Source organism: Labeo rohita, chromosome 4, assembly GCF_022985175.1.
Source record: "Labeo rohita strain BAU-BD-2019 chromosome 4, IGBB_LRoh.1.0, whole genome shotgun sequence".
Taxonomy (NCBI): Eukaryota; Metazoa; Chordata; class Actinopteri; order Cypriniformes; family Cyprinidae; genus Labeo; species Labeo rohita.
Genome location: NC_066872.1, coordinates 44926217 through 44947842, shown reverse-complemented (window position 1 = coordinate 44947842; position 21626 = coordinate 44926217). Strand labels below are relative to the sequence as shown.

The window sequence follows — 21626 nt, the reverse complement described above, 5'->3', positions numbered from 1 at the left end:
ATGAAAATAACCCAGCTGCAGTTTGACTGAGATTAATTGGAATGCACAATGAAAAAACAATATTTTTGAAAATTGTTAAAAAATCTGTTTTTGCAAATGAACTATTCATATATCTTTATATATATATATATATATATATATATTTTTTTTTTTTTTTTTCATATATATATATATACACACACACACACTTTTTATAACTTAAATGTGTTTGAAAAAATATTTTCAAAATCTATATAAATATATATGAAAATTTAATTACTGTTTAATTACTATATATATATATATATATATAAGAAATATACATACATACACATTTGTTATTTTCAAAATAATCTATATACATATATTTGAATATTTAATTACTGTTTAATTACTACTTAATTAAAAAAAAAAACATTTAAATGCTTAAGTTTTGCCTCCACCAGAGGCTGCTAAAACACAACCACACAACGAATGACAACCACTGTAATATTTACTGTATTCTAACACTAAAATACTCAATTTCTTCCAAATAAGCCTTTTTTCCAAATGAATACTTAATAAAGAGAACAGCAGCTTTAAGAGAAAAAATATTAAAGAAGATTTTACCATCCACAAACAGTATATATATATCGCACATAATACATTAAGACAAAGAATCGTTATCTTATAATAATAAGGAAAGTTTTTTTTTTTAATTGTAAAAACAGATATGGAGTATTTTAGACTAACTTTATCGAGTTAAAACTCTTTACATGTCTTTAGTATTAGACTTTTCCATTGAAAGTGACTATTGTCCGGGCACAGAATAATATTCTTCATCTAGAGAATGGTGTTCCATGAATCCTATACATTCCTAATGTGTTTTAAGCGATTTTTCTGTAGTTTCTCATACACATATACACACACACGACCCGGATGCAGTAGTAATGGGGCAGATCTCTCTCTCTCTCTCTCTCTCTCTCTCTCTCGGGCCTGATGAGAGTGAGAGCGGAGCTTACAGTGATTCTGATCGAGCGCCTTCACTTTCTGCTGCTGCTCAACCAAAATATCACATTCATTTCTATAGAAATCAGTGTGAAAACACATCAGACTTAACAATCAGCATCGGAATAACATTTCACAGCGTTTTCCCACCTTTCTTCCCGATTTCTGGACTGCGAGACATGGATAGATGGAAAAGTTTGGCTGTTTTTGGTGTCTGTGAGGGAGTTCGATACGGGCGATGAGTCCCGTGAACAGATTTCACACATCTGACTGGAAAAACGCTCATTTACTGCGCTCATCGACACTATTTACCACTTATTAAACTCAGCCAGAGGAGATATGACTATAGTAAGTACTCGTTTACCTCATATTTTCATAAATCAAATCTCTTCTGCTGTGATTAGTTGTTAGCTGGCTAGGTAATTAGCATAGTAGCTTCGCAAACTATTATATAATCCAAATCAGCCAAGACTTTGGGTTTCGTGTCATATTTTCTTCGTTCGGTGTGTTATTATGGCGCAAAAACGGAGTTTAAAAGTTGTTTTTCCTCTGACGTAATAAAGTATGACATCGGTGTGTTCAAACATCTTTGATGTGCGTGTGTGTGTGTGTGTGTGTCAGTTAAACTAACGTTAGAGTTTATCAAAACATCCTGATAAAAGCTTACAAATATGATGCGCTTGGTTTAAATAAGCAGAATAAACATTATTTCACTAGAAAAAAAAGTTAAATTGGTTTGAGTTTTTATCCTGACAAGTGATGAGGATGTAATATTGTGTGAATATAAAAGACGTAAAACAATTAATTGTGATTTTAAAATTACACGAATACATGTAATGGTGGTTTTATGGTGAAAAATTCAGGTCTGTTAGATGGGTTTATCATTATCGCCACTTACATGTTAGTTATTTCTAATTAATGATATTAAAGTTTGATTTTATGGCATTTCAGATTATTGTTTTTAACCATAAACACATAATTCACTAGTTTGACTTTCGGAGGATCCTCAGGATCAAGATTATGATCCCTGACAGATCTTATATGAGCTTATTACTGACATTTGCATGCTTTATTCAGATTTTATTCATGTTTCGAATATGTAAACAAGGCAGCGCATGTTTAATATGACTGCACGTATCATAACGAACATGGCATGATTCATAGCGCTCATCAGCAGCATTGATCCTTCAAGCTCCTCGAGGGTTGTGTGTTTCCGAGAATCTCGCCTGAAGCCTGACAATGTGTCAGTTCTGGGAAAGCAGCGGTCAGCAGTGATGCAGCGCTTGTGTGTGTCCTTCACATTCTCTGTGTGATTGAACATTGAACGGATTCAGCCCATGCTTGTGTAGGAGTAGGCATTAGTTTGCTTTAAAGTTCATAAGTGGAGATATTTCACTCACTCAGGCCCTTTTCTGAAGGGTGTGGTGTATTGTAGTAGGTCACCACACCTGAATCATGGCAGTAGATACAGTCTTGATTGCACAAAGCGAAGGAGCTGTGGGTGTGACGACCGGGAGCATCACCACCCATGGGATAAAACATTGGCAGAAGGCGCTAATGCCGCCTCGTGCTGATGGATGTCGGGATCCAGGTGGAAAAGAGAGGAGCAAAGACAGGTCCGTTTACGCACGCGCTCCCTCAAATCTGTGTGTGTGCCGACAGGGTGACTGTGTTTCTCCTGTTTGCCCAGTGACTCAGCAGAGCTGCCTTTATGGTTTCCCGTTATTGCATTTGACGGTTTCTCTGACGCACTTTGCGTCATGTATTCTCTTATCAGCGAAAAGATGCTTTGAATGCGCCAAGTCTGAATTCATATAAGTTTGTGTCAAATCCTCCAAGTCTAAACCCATCAGCATATGGTTTGGTGTGCTTGTAATGTGTGAGAATGTTTGCTTTCATTTGTGTGTTTAAAACTTGAGGGCTTGTTCCAGCTGTCGGGTGTCTGTTCTGTTAAGCACACTGAAAAAAATCAGAAGTTGCTACTAAATTTTAAAATGAGTTACAAAGAAACGGCTGGAAACACATTTTAACAAGGAACAGTTCACCCAAAAATGAATGTGCTAAAAATGTGCTTAAAATGTATTTAGGCCATACAAAGCGCCTTAATTTAACATGGGTCCTCTGCAGTGAATGGGTGCCGTCAGAATGAGAGTCCAAACAGCTGAGAAAAACATCACAAGTAATCCACACCACTCCAGTCCATCATTTACCATCTTGAAAAGTGAAAAGTCGTATGTTTACGAGAAACAAATCCATCATTAAGATGTCTTCTAATCATAATAACACTTGGACTCTCATTCTGACGGCACCCATTCACATCCATTGGTGAGCAAGTGATGCAATGCTGCATTTCTCCAAATCTGATGAAGAAACAAACTCGTTTACATCTTAAATGGCCTGAGGATTAGCACGTTCAGCAAATTTAAATTTTTGGGTGAATTACTCATTCAGTAATATTGAGAAATATCAGTGAAATCCAGCATGTAACGCTGTGGTTCTCTCTTCATGTTTTATCATCTGCTAATCATGTTCATGCTCGTTTAATGGTGGAAAGTTTTTTTTCCCTCTCTGTAATGTGAAATGTGTTGATTTTGAGGCCGTGTTGAATTGCAGATAATAGAGCAAAAGTTCTGAAGGCCGTCCAGTTCTTTTCAGGGGCTCGGTGAAATAGCTTTGCAGCTCTTATGAAAACACTCACAGCAGCTCGGCAGTTTTTCTTTCGTTCGCCATTATAATAGCCGTGCTGGAAGAATTGAGCTGAATCATCATCAGAATCGGTCAGGGACGCGACGAACAGCCAGAACTATTCAGCGTTTAGCCTTCGGTTTGATTTAAGTTTGCGATTTGATCCGAAAAGCACCTTGTCTTTGTTTGGAGAAGCACATAAACAGCTGAGCTCCCATTAAGAGTTTAGTTCTTGACAATAACAATTTCGTTAATACTGTATTATGCATTAATGACAATAATAACATAATTGTCTGGAAATGTTGTCTGGGGGTTAATAATCTTAATAGTTTAATAGTTTTATTACCGCTGACTATGCGGTTTTATTTTAGTATCATTGATATGCTATAATAGTACACACACACACATACAACTCACTTTAATTTTACTTTAGTTTTTAATCATTTTAGTTTATTTAGTTTTAGTTATTTTAAACTAAATAAAAACAAGTGTTGCCTTGAGAAATATTATTTTTTTAAATGTTTCATTTCAGTTATAACAGTTGTTTTATTTCAAGTAAGGATTTTTTGTGTGTTTTAATTTTAGTTAAAATCAGAAAAACTAGCTGAAATGTTTTTTTTTTTTTAAGCATTTTATTTTATTTCAGGTAATGCATTTTTTACTGTTTTAATTTTAGGTAACATTTATTTTTTAGCTAAAATTAATCTTATTTTTATTGTGAGTTTTACTATTTTATTTTATTTTATTTTTTATTGTATTTTATTTTATTTTATAGTTTTAATGTTAGCTTTATTAAATTATAATACTGCCACAAAGTTACTTTATTTCTTCTTTGGAACAAAAGAATATATTTTGAAACATATTTTATTTTATTTTATTTTATTTTATTTTATTTTATTTTATTTTATTTTATTTTATTTTATGTTATTTATAGTTATTTGAGTTATTTAAACTAAATGAAAAGTTTAACAGTTATTTTATTTCAAATAAGGATTTGTTTTTGTTTTAATTTTAGTTAAAATCATAAAAAACTTGCTGAAATGAAATAAGTGTTTTTTAAACATTTAGTTTTATTAAACTATAATACTGCCATGAAGTTACTTTTATTTCTTCTTTGGCACAAAAGAATATATTTTGAAACGTTTTAATTTTTTATTTTTTTTTTTGTACAATGAAAGTCAATGGGGTTCTGTCTTGTTTGGGGTTCTTTAAAATTAGTCCCCAGTTTCGGATGGTAAATGATGGTTAAATGTTACTTTTTGGGTGAAGTATCCCTTTAAGGAACGACCGAGTGGGAGTTTTAAGATCCGCTGCTGGACTCTCTGTCGGCTTTACTCTCCCCGGGTCAGCGGCCGGCCTCTGTGTCCTCTCTGACTCAACTGACCTGTGCTTGATTTCTGTATTTCAGATGGACTTTCTCTATCTCCTCCCCCTTCTCTTGTCCTCTTTTGAGAAGGATCATGCAGTGAGGTCAGCCACTCGCTCTCTCTGATCTTGCACCTCCCACACAAGCTTAAGCTTGTTTGCTATGTGAAGAGCTAATAGCCACTATTTCAGAGTTTCACTGGAGGCTCCTCGTTTTCATCATAGCCCTTCATTGGAGGCCCGTATTAGATTTATTTACACTGTTTACAGGGTGAATTTCGCAAAAGCTTTCAAGAGCTTGCCCAGGTCGTATTTCACCCCAAAGTCATAAGAAAAAAAAAAAAAAAAAAATGTAAACACTGCTTTTTTTTTTTTTTTTTTTTTTTTTTTCCAGTTTTGATAATTCATGATTGTTAAGTGCATCTCCCTCAAACTGACATTAATGCAATGCAACAAATTAATAATTTGGGGAGAACGTGTTTTTTCGCAGTATTTTTCTTGAAAGCTTTTGTGTAAAGCTTTCAAGAAAAATACTGCGAAAAAACACGAAAAAACACAAGAAAACATTCAGGTTATATTAACAAGTCATACGGAAAAAAATGTTTCACTTTTTTTTTGGTTTTTGTTTGTTTTTTTGCATTGTGGCATTCATTTTTTGATAGTTAAGTACATCTTTAAAGTCACATTTCTGCAATGCACACATTGCAATTTTGGGGAGAAAATATGTTTAACTAAAATTCAATGACAACAATCTCAGGATGCAACAAAAAATAAAAATGTAGTAGTCTTAAAATAGTTTTTTTTTATGCATAGTATATATTTTTCCCTATATTAGATGTATTTATTTTATTTAAATTTGTTTACAGGATGAATCGCTTTCAAGAAAGCTTTAAGAAAAGTCATAAGACAATAACAACAAATTGTGTTTTGCATAAAGATAGTTTTTAAGGTTTTTTAAATTAATGTTTTTATTAACATTTATTTCATGAGAGTTAAGTACATCTCCTTTAAAGTCACATTTCTGCAATTCACACATTAATATTTTGGGGAGAAAACATGCTTAACCAAAATTTTATGAAGATATTCTCACATGCAACTAACTAAAGTAACTATACAAATAAATGTCCTAATCTTAATATAAGGTCATTTTTTTAATGCACAAATGTATTTTTTTTACATTTTATTTTAGTCTAGTATAATGTAATTGGGAGTGAAATATGACCTGAAATTGTTTTTGTGATATTAACGTTTAGAATAAAGGTGATTGGACGCCTTGGTTAGTTTTATTTTATTTTATTTCATATTTTATTTTGATTTATTAATATTATTATTATTACTATTACAATTATTCTTATTTATTTTTTATTAAATATATTTTTAATATTTTGTAATCGTTTTTTTTTGTTTTTTTGTTTATTTGAGTATTTTAAGTTAAACTAAAAGAAATTAAGAAATTATGCCTTGGCAACTAGCTGAAGTAAAATAAGTTTTATTTATTTTTTTTTTTTTTATTATTAAATAAACATGAATTTATTTCAAGGGATGAATAATATATATATATATATATATATATATATATGTATATATATATATATATATTTCAAAAATCATGTTTTTTTCATTGTGCATTCCACTTACCCTCAATCAAACTGCAGTTGGGTTATTTTGATGAATTAAAAATAACAAAAAATTTACAGCTAACTAACACAATAAAAACATGATAACAATTAAAAAAAAAAAAAAAAAAATATATATATATATATATATATATATATATATATATATATATATATATATATATATATATATATATATATATATATATATATATTCATATACACGTTTTTTTTAAACTCCCCTCGGCAGAGTTAGTCGAGTTACAAACTAATCTGCAATGTTCCTCCCCCGCTCTGACACGCCGTCTCTCTTCCTCTGTGTTTCTGGTGGGAGTTAAAGTAAACTCTGGCGCTGGTTTGAAGTGTGCGAGTCGCTCAGCGTTCACCAGCTGGCCATACTGGGAGCGCTGGGTTACCGGGGTGACGGGGCCGTGCGAGGAAGAACTCACACTCTCTCTCTCTCTCTCAATATTAGTGTAGACACTGGTGAAGAGCTCTCTACCTCCCACCCGTCCCACACACACTCACAGCAGCTGTGTGTTGCTCTTACACAAACAGCTGATCACACTAACAGCATAACTGCAGCTCCGCAATCAGCCCGTTAGTGAACGGCATCACTGTTCATACACACAAAATCAATCATGCTATTGCTTACAAGGGCAATGCAACGTTTGTATCATGTCTCCAGTCTCCTTCCAAAAGTTGCAGATGATTATTTAACAGGAAAAAGTCTTGCTGGTTTAGGCTGCTTTTGCTATTCAGATTGTGTAACCCATATTCAGTGTTGTTTGTGGTTGTTTTCTCTTTTATAATACATGAATCTGTTCATGCCTTTTGAGGTTGAGCACATGTTCCTGGTGCAATCTGTCAAACTGAGTGGCGTCTACTAAGCTGGGGGTTAATTAGCAGGAAAAAAAATAGATTTTGATTGGATGTAAACTCTTTGATATGGGAAGCTTTTTCTTGTTAGAAAAAGTCTAAACTGTCATTTAGATGACAGAGGGAATGTAGCAGATTTTGTGCAACGGGTTTTACAGCAAAGTTTGATCATGTTGATCATTTAGAGGCCTTAGAAATCGTGCGATCGATAGATCTGATTTATCCTCCCGTGTGCTTTGAGCGAGAGCTGCGGCTCTTTTCCCCTCAGTCAGCATGGTGTAATGCCTGTCTGGACGGTTTTGCTGTCAGAGCCATTAAAGTTGAAATAAATCTCTGTCCTAATGAGTGGGTGCGCCCGTGGCGCTTATTCATTGCCAGTTGGAGACGAGCTGTCTGTCATATCTATAGCCCTCCTTTGGGAATGGACGCTTTAAAGCGAGCACGCATTTCTGCATCCTATTTTTCCAGACCAGAAAGCCCAAGAAAGCCAGCGTTAAATGGTGTTTACATTCCAGCGTGAGGGGAAGGAGCGCATGTGTATTTGAGCGTCGGGACGTTCGCTGCGTTGAGCCGTGTGTTTTTTCCCAGGGCTGGAATGCGTGTTCAGAGGTGTGGGGTTAGTTCATGCTAATCCTGCACTCATGACTCTCCACCATCACTCTCACAGCACATCCCTGCGCCACGCTAATGCATTCCTGCAGCTCAAACGGGAGACTGCGCTGCTAGCAACACTACGGTCTTGGGTTCGATTCCCAAGGAATGCATGATAAAGAGCATAAAGAGCATACCCTGAATGCAGTGTAAGTTGCTTTAAATAAACGCATCTGCCAAATGCACGATGTAATTCAGATTTGGAGTCTTTTAATTAGGTCTGCACGATCTGGGGTGGGATCTTGAGTTTTTTTTTTATTGAAAATAGCTATTTAAAATGTTTATTATTATTATTATTATTACCAACAACAAAAGTAATAATTAATAAAATCTTAAAATTAAACTATATTGTTAAAAATACAAAGTAAGAAATACTGCAATATAATGTTAAAGTATTTTTTGAAATTATAATTTCATTTTACAATATGACTGTAAAATTGTAATATTAATACATCATTATTACTAATACACTAATACTACTAAAATATGAAAATACAAAATACAGAATAGGATTTTTATTGTAATGTTAAATAAAAATGTTAAGTATTTAATACTATTTTATTTAGCAATACAACTGTAAAATTACCATACTAATATTATTATTATTATTATTATTACTACTAAATAAAATATTAAAATGAATGAACAAAAATATTAAAACAAAAATACAATATTAGAAATATTATTGTTATATAATGTTAAATACAAATAATATCTAATAAAACTACAATTTTATTTTACAATATGACTGTAAAATTGTAATACTAATATATTATTATTATTATTACTAATATACTAATACTACTACTTATAATAATTATTATTAAATAAAATATTCAAATATACAAAAAATAATAACATAAAAATAGTTTTTTTTTGTAATATGTTAAATAAAAATTTTGTGTATTTGATAAAAATATTTCAGAAATACAACTGGAAAATTACAATATTAATATATTATTATTACTAATATAATAATAATAATAATATATTATAATATAATATAAACTAAAGTTACAATACTAATATTATTATTATTATTAATATTACTAAATAAAATGTTAAAATAAAGACACAAAAATATTAAAACAAAAATACAATATAATAAGTGTTATGGTAATATAATGTTAAATACAAATACTAAGTATTTAGTAAAATTTAAATTTTATTTTATAATATGATTAAAATTGCCATACTAATGTATCATTATAACTAACATAATAGTACTACTACTTATAACTATTATTATTAAATAAAATATTCAAATAAAGATACAAAAGTAATAAATATGTAATATAATGTTTAATTAATTAATTTAAATATTATGTATAATTATATAGTAATTATATTAATTTTATTTAGTAGTACAACTGTAAAATACCAATACTAATATATTATAATTACTAATGTAATAAAAGTACAAAATAATAATTATCATTGTATTATAATGTTGAGTACAAAATATTGAGTATTAAATAATTTAATTAAATAATATATAATATCTTAATTTCTTAATTTTCAAATCATGGAGGTTTTATTATGGGGAAAAAAAGAAACACTGCTCGCAAGTAAATGAACACAGAGCAAAACATGCAGCACATTTGCACTGAGCCATATCGTGATTTCATTTTTATTCAGATTAATTATCTGGAATGAAATGTCTGGAAACATGCTAAAAAGCGCCCTGAATACCTGTATGCAACTAGACAGCAACACTCTTGAAACCGGCACATGCGGTCTAGACGCTAAAAGCTGCGCTTTTCTCTTCATAATCGTTGTTTAGCCTCTTTTGTTGTTTTTTCTTTTGAATGCCCTTTTATTTATTCAGCAGATATAAATAGATGTGGTTACGCTGGAATTTGTGACGCTGTAAATAATAAAGAAGCTACAGTTGAGTTACCTGTCAGATCTGTACGTATCAATTTACGCGACGGAGCGCGAGTAACGAGCAAACTGGCGAGACGCTGAAGCCAACCGCATGCGATGGCTTCGCACGGCTGTTAACACGAGCTCTAAAGTGCTGGTTAAGAGCGTCTCCTGACTCATTCTTTCCAGCGCGCTGTTTATACTATTAGAATTCTTTACAAACGCAGAATAACACTCGAGTGCTCCAGTGACCCCACACCGTTCCCAGAATGCAAATCCAGTGAGTCACAGATTGGCCGGCGTATGACAAGCCTCAGCAGCAGAGGCAGCGGCAGTGGTGCAAGAGGAGTGGGTGAGTCCCAGATCAACACAGACAGATAGAAAGGCATTTTTGTGGACGAAAAAATCTACCTCTGTTTCCACACCCTGTGCCCCGTGGAATGCGAACACTGTGCGGGGGAGAGACACAGTGGCTTCAGTCATTGCACACTTTGCAACACACACACACACACACACACACACACACACAAGTACTGGGTGTGTGTTTGAGGGTGATGAAGTCAGAGGAGTGCAATCTTACCCGCAGCACTTCCCTGTGTGTTTTCAGTGAAAGTGTTTGACTCGTCGTCCATCTTGTCGACCGTGCAGTATGTAGTATGTCTGTCTCGGGACCCCTTGCCCCTCATACTAAACATGCCTGCTGTTCTTGCTCGGTCTTAAATGCTGACTAACAAATCAAATATACAAGTAATTAGGACAGCAAGACTTAGGGGGAAAAAATCTAATTGCAGCTTTTAAATTTGCATTTAAATTTGATTTAAAATGAAAAATAATCTCTAGGTTTGTTGTGCTTGTTTGAAGCACTGCACAATTTGGTCTTAAATTATGCAATTACATAGCAATATGACTATAAAACAATTAAAATAATTATATTATTATTTTTAACAACAACAACAACAATAATAAGTTTCTGTTTAAGAAACTTGTTGTTGTTAATAATATTATTACAATTATTATTATTATTACATAAAATATTAAACAAAATAAACATTTCTATTGTGATATCAATATTATTATTATTACTATTATTAGTACATTAAATATTTAACAAAATAATAAATATTTATATTGTGATATTTCACTGTAAAAATTAAAATTGAGTATTTAAGTAAAAAAAGTGATCATTTTATTTTACAGTACAACTAATTTTTATCTTAATTTCTTAATTTTCAAACACAAGCTGCTGTTTTTTTTAATTAAGGGGAAGAATTATTACTAACATTTATTACTATTATCATCATCATTATTACTAATGAACATATTAAACAAAATAAGTATTGTAAAATTTAACTGTAAAATAAAATGAGTATTTAAGAAAAAAACATTTAATGTATTTTAAAGTACAACTGTAAAATTACAATACTAATATTTATATATTAATTTCTTAATTTTTAAACATGAGCTGCTCGGGTTTTTTTTTTATTTAAGATGAAGAATTATTATTATTACTAATATTTATTACTATTATCATTATTATTACTAAATAAAAATAAGTAATGTCAAATTTAACTGTAAAATAAAAAATGACTTAAGAAAAATAAATACATTTTTATGATAATGTATTTTAAAGTACCACTATAAAATTACAATACAAATTTTTTAATGTATTTAATTTCGTAATTTTCAAACATCGTGAACTGCGCATGTGTGTAAAAGAAAAATGCTTCACTTTAAAACATGCACAGCCTTTGCACTCTGTTCTAATGCATTTTCAGTTTTATTTCGATTAATCGTGCAGCCCTGCGAATAACTGATAGATCGTTCTTACTGAAACCAAATGATTTATGATTTGATTTGTTAATAGTTTATGAACATCTGCATTAATGAGAGTATGTTTCTAGCATCACGGCATAAGTGCTCATGCTTTGGCTGAGTTGTGCTCGCAGTTTAAATAGTTTGCAGTGGCAGAGAAATCAATGAACGACTCAACAACCTTCCACTGCATGATCCTCACTATAACAAACATATATTTGCATGCAACCTATTAGTTGAAACAGCTCAGTTTTGGAGTGATAACAACCTCTCCCGGCAGCGGCTCGTCTTGTGTCGCGTGACCTTTGTGAGCTGAGATTGCTGCTGTAATATGACTCAGGCTCGTGGTTTAGCAGGGTATTGCAGGCTCGTCACGACCGCCCTCATTACGTGGGGTGATAATTGCCCAAACATGCAGTAGGAATGAGCGAATCTCCGCGAGCCGCTGACTGATCGCTGCTAATCCGTCCCGTACGGACAGGCACGGAGATGGCTGTGTGCGCTCTGAAGACATGCGTTTGCTGAGTTTGTCGTGGGTGCTTTGAATTGAATTGCACTAATGGAGTCGCTTTGCTGTTTACAGTAATTAAAGTGTTAACGACGAACATCCTGGCATCATTAACTCAAACGTTAATCTGAAACCTGAATTTTCACTCAGGATTTGCTAGTAAATTTCAAAGAAACAACAAAAAAAACTCAATTAGTGACATTTTGAAAACGTAAGTAGTATTTCCTGTGTAAATGTTCTCCAATAAAATATTAAAATAAGACAGAGTATTCAATAATTAAAAATATTAAAAATTGACTCAAGTATTAAACAGCAGTTTAAAATATTAATACAAAAATTACAATATTAAAATATTAAAAATATTAATATTTTCTTCATTTTTAAAACATCATGAGTGGCTCATGTGATGCAAATATTTATTTATCCTGACCTAATATTTTTTTTTTTTTTTTTTTAAAATACGTACATACACATGTATTTAAAAAATAAACAATAATAAATATTAACTATAAATAAATACGTTTTTAAATATGAAGCATTTATTTGCAAAAATAGATAACTGCTTTTTTTAAATTGTCAAAAATAACTAAATATAACTAAATATTTTTTTAAATATATAGTATTAATATTTAATAATTCTATAATATATAAAATAATTGTGTTTTGGAGTGTGTGTAAAAAATTATTTATTTATTTATGTATGTATGTATGTAAAATATATTTCTAAAATATGTAATATTTATTGTACCATACAAAATAACCTAAAACGAAGGTTGTTAAATAAAAAAAAAAAAATAAAAAAAATAATAAAATAGAACTAAAAATAGTTCATACAACTTGCGTGCGTTTAAATGAAAGTTTTCCACTTAAAATGTCACTGTCAGGTTTGCGGCTGACGACTGAATGCTTTTGATTTGAACACATGAGTGAACATGATTTTTGCATGAGTTGTTCTGGCTGATGGATGTTAAACCGATGGAATGTGAGCAGGACGTGGGCTGTGGTCACATGACCTCCACATACCTGCACAGGTGGGACGCATTTCCTGTGAAATTCCCTCCATGCTACACCCTACATCCTCCACTCATTAAATATAGAAGACAAACGGACTGTTAATTTCGCATAAAGGAGGAGTGACGTGTAACATGCTGTGCAGATGCTGAAGACCGACTGAGGTGTGTAGTAAACTTTTTAGCATGTGGAACGACTGCTAATGTTGATATCTGAGCGAGCGAGCGAGTCGTTTGTTTCCTGCAGGAAGATGAACTGTAAACTAGAGCAGCTTTACTGGAGCTCATGAATTATTCAGCTTTGATCCTCATGAGTGGCCATAATGAACTGAGCTGCAGGTCATGCTGTAGATTCATACTTAACATCATCTGTTGCCTTTTTAGTTGCTATTCAGAATAAAGCTTGTTTTTTATGCTAAACATTAACTTTGATACGAATGTTTGAAGTTTGCTATATCGGGGCAATTTTCTTGACTTCATAGGCATTGCATTTAGTCCAGCAGGTTTTGAATGCAAGAACACATCTTAAGTAAAAGCCTCTCAAGAAATGCATCTGATGAACGCTCTGAGCAGTTATTGATCACAAGAGAGGAAATCAGATGCAAAAAAAGCACTAAAATCAAGTGCAAAACACAAAAACCATCCTTTTGTTTAAACTGGTGAAAATGGTCAAAAAGCAAACAGCCTCTATGGGACGTTCTGAGCTTTTTGTCTGAGGACGTTCATGTAAATGTGTGCATGAATTATGAACGTGTGCAGGGCGACCATGGGACTCGAGTCACAATCTGGTCTTTGCTCACGCTTGTTTGTCAGGAATTTTCAGTCAGGAATTGCTAGTAAATTTTACAAATAATTGCAAAGAAACAGCAAATAACATATTGAATTAAACACAAAATCTTGAAGTAGAAAGACAAAAAAAAAAAAAAAAAGAAATACAGTAGAATAAAAAATATTTTAGACTTTTATCAGTTTTATTATCTTTTTTTACAGAGTATCCTGAACTTAATACCTAATGTGTGCATCTTTGACCTGCTTTTATGTTAATTAAATTGTACATTATTTATTTATATTTTATATATTTTTAAAATTTATAAATAAAAAAATATATATTTTATTTTTAATGTGTTTTGGAGCGTGCATAATATAATATAATATAATATAATATAATATAATACATTATTTATTTATATTTTATATTTGTTTAAAATTCATAATAAATAAAAAAATCTATATATTTTAAATGCATTTTGGAGGGTGCATAATATATAATAAATATAATATAATATTTTACATTATTTCTTTTTATTTTATATTTATTTAAAATGTGTTTTGGAGTGTAACCTTTTATTTTATTTTATTTATTTATTTATTTATCTCTGACATACTCAGTAGAAACATGATGCTTCAAAATGTGCAACACAGAGTCCCTAAGTTTGTTTTGTGTGTGTTTTTGTCTATAGGAAGTGTATCTCTGTCCCTCACACACACACACGTGCTGGAGGTGTGATGTCGATCTGTGACAGCGGTGTGTGTCCAGACGAGCACAATCATTGATGGCTGGATGTAGGTGAGCACTGCAGCGCTCTCTGCTGGACCATCAGAGCAAACACACGGCTACAGAAATGGGACTCGTACAGTACCGGCCTCTAAACAGACTAATAATATGAAATGATGGCATACCACTGTGAATTTCTGTTGTATTAATATCCCATGCAACTCTAGTTTCCTATAGCAATCACAAGACTGTGCTGAATGTTATTTTCTCTGTGCTTCTACATCTCAATTGCTTCTCTTTCCATATGGTCATCCCTCATATCTCTTATTCAGGGGTCCAATGGTGTGTTAAAGGCGCCATGGGGAGCTGCTGTAGCTGTCCCGATAAAGAGATCATCCCTGACAACCATCACAACAAATTCAAGGTGAGCATCTCTCAATCAGACGGACTGCACTGAAGAGCCATTTAACAGAGTGAAGTTCTCATATCTCTGGTGTAACACATTAAGTGCTCTAATAAGTGCTTACTATGCACCACGGCAAACGTTTGGACAGTTTAGACCAGTCATTATAAAATATGGAATGTAGAAAAAAATAATAATAAAACACAGCTGAAAATATGGAATTTGTGTAGTAAAAAAAAAAATCTTTAAAAAATCTTTAAATAAATAGTAATGTAATTTTTTATATATTTTATTATATTATTATATTAAAATATGTTATATTAATAGATTTTATACAGTTCTACATTATATATTGACATCACATTATATATTGACATATCAACTTCTAATTTTTATGTATTTTTAGAATTTTTATTTATATTAATAATTTATCATTCAGTAATACAATTATATATTTATAATACATATTTACACACACACACAGCAAAATAATTTATTGTATTAAATCATTTAACATTTATTAATATAAATGATATATTTATAATATATTCACACACACACACACATAAATAAAACAACTCATTTTTTATTTTTCAAATTTAAAAAAAGTTTACATTTATTAAATTTTTTTTTTTTTTTTTTTTTTGCAATTTTATGTATTTTTACAATTGTTGTTTATATTAATAAATAATTTATCATTTAGTAATACAATTATTTATTTATTTATTTACTTACTTGCATAAAATAATGTTAAAGTTTTGTTGAGAAATTTCAGGCATTTATGTAGCTTTTAGATCAACCATTTTTTAGATCAAAAGAACAAAATTGTAGTCCAAAGTTTTGACTGGTCGTGTACGTGTCTAATAAAAATGTAAAAATTCATGGTATGTATTTTAAGTGTGTTCAGATGCTGAAACGGATGTGTGTGTGTGTGTGTGCAGGTGATAAACGTGGATGATGACGGTAATGAGCTGGGCTCGGGTGTGATGGAGTTGACGGAGGAAGAGCTCATTCTGCACACGCGCAAACGAGACGCCGTTAAGTGGCCCTACCTCTGCCTGCGTCGCTATGGCTACGACTCCAACCTCTTCTCCTTCGAGAGCGGCCGACGCTGCCAAACCGGTCAAGGTGAGGCTTTCTCGCTTAACTCTCAGTTTAACTCTCTATCGTGCTGTCATTCACATTCACATTTCATATTTCTCTTCTCCTCTCAGGGATATTTGCGTTCAAGTGTGCACGTGCGGAGGAGATCTTTAACATGCTGCAGGACATCATGCACAACAACAGCATCAGTGTGGTGGAGGAGCCCGTGCTGGAGCCTGAGCTTCCAGTGACGCCTCACACTCCCACCAGTAAGAAAACACACACACCTACAATCCTCACACTCAGACTGGAGTCTCTCACTAACCCCTCATTTGCTGTCTCTGCAGCTCCCGGTTACTCCGTCCCAACGGTAGCCAATGGGATCGGCCGTTACCCGTCATTCGGCGACGCCTCTTCGCGCCCGTCCAGCCGCCACCCCTCGGTGGGCAGCACTAGGTTACCGTCAGTGGGGGAGGAGTCCACACACCCGCTGCTGCTCAACGACGAAACGGTGCGCACATGCTAACACACGTTGAATGATAATGCTACAGAATTTATTATTCTGTATTAGTAAATGCTGAAATTAACCTTAACACATTTTTTAAAATTAGAAGATGTATTTGTTAATATTAATGCTCATGTGAACAATGAACGACTGCATTTTTATTAACTTTAGTTCATATATTATTAAATATTTATTTTAAAATCATTTATGTAAGTGTTATATTTTTGTTTGATAAATGTATACACATTTATATTTATTTTAAAATCATTTATATAAGTATTATTTATATAAACGTTTATTTATATCTATTTATATAAAATTATTATATATATATATATATATATATATTAAATATTTAGATAAGTATTGTGTTTTATCTTGTATAAATATATACATATATTATTAAATATTTAGATTTTTGAATGTATGTATTTATATGTGTGTGTATATATATATATATATATATATATAAAACTAATATATATATATATATATATATATATATATATATATATATATATATAGTTTTATGTATTTATTTTAATATACCTTTTGTAATTTATTTTATTTAGATTATTTATAAGTATTTATAAGTATTGTTTTATACTGTGTGAAAAAGATATAAAAATATAAAATATTGAAATATGTACTTATATTCAAGTGAATATAAATATAATGTAAATGTAATAAAATGTAAAATGTAAAGTTATAAAATATTAACACTAATAATTGCTCATTTTGTATAGTATATATCATATAAAATAAATTATATACACACACACCACACACACACACACACACACACACATATATATATATATATATATATTTTTTTTTTTAATTTATCCTTTTTTAATTTATATATATATTTTTCATTGTATTGAGAAGTATTATGTTTTATATTGTTAAAAAGATATAAAATGTTAATAATACAATATTGTAATTGTTATTATATTTAATAAATTATAATATATATATAATAAATGTGTTATATAATTATAAACAACATATAAAGATAAAACTTTAAAAATGCTATATAAACTTAAAAAATGCTATATATATATATATATATATGAATGAAGATGCAAAAAAGATTTTTTCTTTTAAATGAACATTTTATCAGGCTCCTATGAAAATAACATTGGACGTATTTGAAAATAAGGCATTCAGTAATTAAAGTGAAATTACTGAACTTAAACACAGGAGCCTGATAAAAGTGTCACCTCATCTTAGTCTTTATATATATTTAATTGTTTTATATGTATTGTGTCCTTTTGAATGGATCATTTAATGCCACTTTGTGATAAAAATGTCATCATATTTTCATAAGATACCATAAAACTTTGTGTTTCTGATGACTGCTGTCTGTGCAGGTGCACACTTATGTCAACACAACGGGTCTACAAGAGGAGCGGCGCTCTCGCGGCGGTGGCCACGCCCCTCTAGAACTCCGGACGTCCAATCCAGAGAGCGCAGCCCCCGCGTCGCCCAATGAGCTGGAGCCACGCGTGGTGTTGGAGCCGGAGGGCGCTAAGTTTGTTTTAGGCCCTACGCCTGTCCAGAGACAGATGCTGCTCAAGGAGAGACAGCAAGAGCTGGGCGAGCAGGACGCGGGTGCAGCAGGCTCAAGTACTGACGCTGCTTCTCCTGCAAAGACTGTAAACGGCGGCACGGGCCCCGCCACGGACTGCGACACCGGCTACGACAGCGACGAGCGCAAGGAGACGCCACATGAGACTCATAACGGCGTGCCGCTGGTCACGGGATCCGGTGCGAGACGCATCAGACCTCCCGTTCCGCTCCCAGACGCTCACAACGCGAACAACTCGGCCCAGCGGCGGACAGCGCTGCTCAATTACGAGAACCTGCCGGCGCTACCGCCCGTTTGGGAGACCCGCAAACCCAACAGCGAGGACGAGGAGGAACTCAAATCGCCGTCTCTGAACGGCTTCCACTCCCTCGATCACAACTACGTGAACACGGAGAACGTCACGGTGCCGCTCAGCGCACACAAACTCCACAGCTCCAGCACTCAACCCACCGTATTCAACTTCGACCTCCGAAGGCTCGGAGTGGCCGACCCGCTCCGCCAGCTCAACTACATCGAGGTGGAGATGGACAAAGTGTCGGACTCCAGCGGGCCGCACACCCCGAAAACGCCCACCACGCCCCTGCCGCCCACACCCACGCGCCGGACAGAGCTGTACGCCATCATCGACATCGAGCGCACGGCCGCCATGTCCAGCCTGCAGAAAGCACAGCCACGGGACGACGGCACATCCAGGAAAACGCGACACAACAGTACCGACCTGCCCATGTGACCCGACCAGCCAGAATGCACGAGTTCATCTCTCCAAAACATGTCTAGGTCACTTTTCACCACAGAATATAAATACCTAAATAATTATATTTCAAATTAAGCCATTTTTATACATCAAAACTTGATTTTTTTATGTTTTTGAAGGCTGAAATTATTTGGCCAAACACAGTAATACTGTAAAATATTATTACAATTTAAAATAAGTATGTTCTATTGTAATATATTGTAAAATGCCATTTTTTAAGCTGAATTAAATTCAGTAAAATCAATTTAATGCATCATTGCTAAATAAAAGTATTCATTTTTATTATTTTTATTTTTATTATTATATTTTTAAATCTTACTCACTCCAAACTTTTGAATGGAACAACACCACCAGTCAAAAGTTTTTAAACAGTAAAATAAACAAATGTTTTAAATATTGACAATAATAATAATGGAAAATGTTTCTGAAGGATCATGTGACACTGAAGACTGGAGTAATGATGCTGAAAATTCAGCTTTGATCACAGCAATCAATTACATTTTACAATATATTCAATAGAAAACAGTTATTTTAAATTGCAATAATATTTCACATTTTTTACTGTAATTTTGATCAAATAAATGCTGCATTGTTGAGGAGGAGAGACTTCTTTCAAAAACTTTAAAAAATCTTAAATATTTCAAACTTAAAGAATCGTCATTTTTGTTTACATTCACACTTTTCTTTGATTTGGGGTGAAATGACAAATGACAGGTTTTGTGAGATTTGCTCGTGTATATATATATATATATATACATATATATATATACACACACATTTTTGTACTTTACAAGTGCACTGATCTGCATTCATACGCCCAACATGCACCATCTGTGGCGGGAAAACGCAGGTCCGAAATGTTCAAGTCAAACAGGTACAGATGAGGAAACACTACAACGGTTTAGCAGACCTCATTCACCAATGCTGTGATGTTTTACTCTCTATCGAAGTGTTCGAAATTCGTCTTTCTTGTGGTTACTACGTCGATGTTAAGTCACTCATTTTGCACTTGAGAGCAATAAAAGATGCTCACTACGGTATTCTAGAATCACATGGTACACTGCCGTCACTTTAAACACTCGCTCTCCTTCCTCAGCCCTTCTGCTCTGCTAGCGTGATCCCAGAGGACGTGTTTTTAGCCGTACACTCTCGTCTGTCGACCAAACACACGCTTCGCCGCCCGCCGAAGTGAACTCCAGTGAGTCTCAGAGCAGCTCTTTTCTTCCTCACGCCTCTCAGTTGCTAAGAAACCCTGGTATTTGATTAGCATTTTGGTGCTACAGGTGGTTTAAAAGGGTTTTCAGGTATAGAAAATGTACAGTTAATAATATTAGTGATACACTGTGTATCTGTGACTATATCAGTAATGGAAAATATTATCTGCCGGATAAAAATCAGGGCTTATTTTTCCCCCAACTTAAACAGGTTTCTTAAAATAAAATAAATAAATAAGATATAAAAAATATTTTAACTGGTTACAAATGAAGAGTTCATTTGCAAAAACTGATAACTAAAAAAACTCAAACATCATCTTTTTTTCACTGTGCATTCCAATTAATCTCAATCAAACTGCAGTTGGGTTATTTTGCTATAAAGTAAAAATAACTAAAAAATACAGATAACTAACAATAAAACCCAATAAAAACATGATAACATAATAAAAAACATGATTTAAAAAAAAAAAAAAAAAAATGTAGTTATCTGTTTTTGCAAATAAACTCGTCAAATATACTATGAAAATATAGAATTTCACATGAAAGTCATTATAAATTTTAGGTTCCTTGTCATTTTTTTTAAAACAAATAAATAAATACAGTGCAAAAAATTATTTATATATAAAATCTTACAAGCTTATTTTCCAAGAAAAAATATATATGCATATCATTATTTCAGATTAAATCCAATTTTTCATAAAAAGCATAAAAATGATTAACTATGCTAAAAAAATTGCGTAGAAACTATATATATACACGTACGTAAGCATAAAGCTTTCACTCAGAAATTAACAGTAAATTTCAAAGAAATGGCAAGTAACGCTAAATTAAGCATTAAATTTTAGTAGAAAGTCTGAAATAGTATTTTCTTGTTCAACATTCAACATTGTCCAATATTCTTTTTACAACTTCAAAAAATATTTTTTTGAGCATAAATGCATCCCTGTTAAACACTTATGTTTTGGTAACACTATAAGATTTGTGTAAGACGTTCATCACTACAGAGTATTTCACAAACACATCAGTGTTGCAAAGGTCGATTACAAAAACATCTCGCGAGCTTCAGGTCATCACATGCTATCAGAAGGAGCTGGAGGATGTTTGCGGTGCTGCAAACGTGTGTCTTAGCGGCAAATGTGATTGTATCGCTCGTCTGCACGCGCTTGAATGTTCATAAGGGTTTCCAAACGAAAAAGACAAATCTGTTTACGGCGTGTGGAGCA

The 21626-nt window shown here is 32.7% G+C and overlaps 1 protein-coding gene across 2 annotated transcripts; it reads left to right on the top strand.

Moving 5' to 3' along the window:
* The first annotated feature begins 953 nt into the window (after positions 1-953).
* On the top strand, positions 954-21176 carry frs2a (fibroblast growth factor receptor substrate 2a). 2 transcript variants are annotated; one of them, XM_051108342.1, is made up of 7 exons: positions 954-1314; positions 14819-14925; positions 15186-15277; positions 16198-16384; positions 16471-16608; positions 16687-16850; positions 18218-21176. In XM_051108342.1, exons 3-7 carry the CDS (start codon positions 15212-15214, stop codon positions 19163-19165), a joined length of 1503 nt encoding a protein of 500 aa, XP_050964299.1. In that variant the 5' UTR covers positions 954-1314; positions 14819-14925; positions 15186-15211; the 3' UTR covers positions 19166-21176. The 2 variants fall into 2 exon arrangements, with proteins under 2 accessions (XP_050964299.1, XP_050964300.1); XM_051108343.1 differs by lacking the exon at positions 954-1314 and adding an exon at positions 13143-13523.
* Positions 21177-21626: the final 450 nt, after the last annotated feature.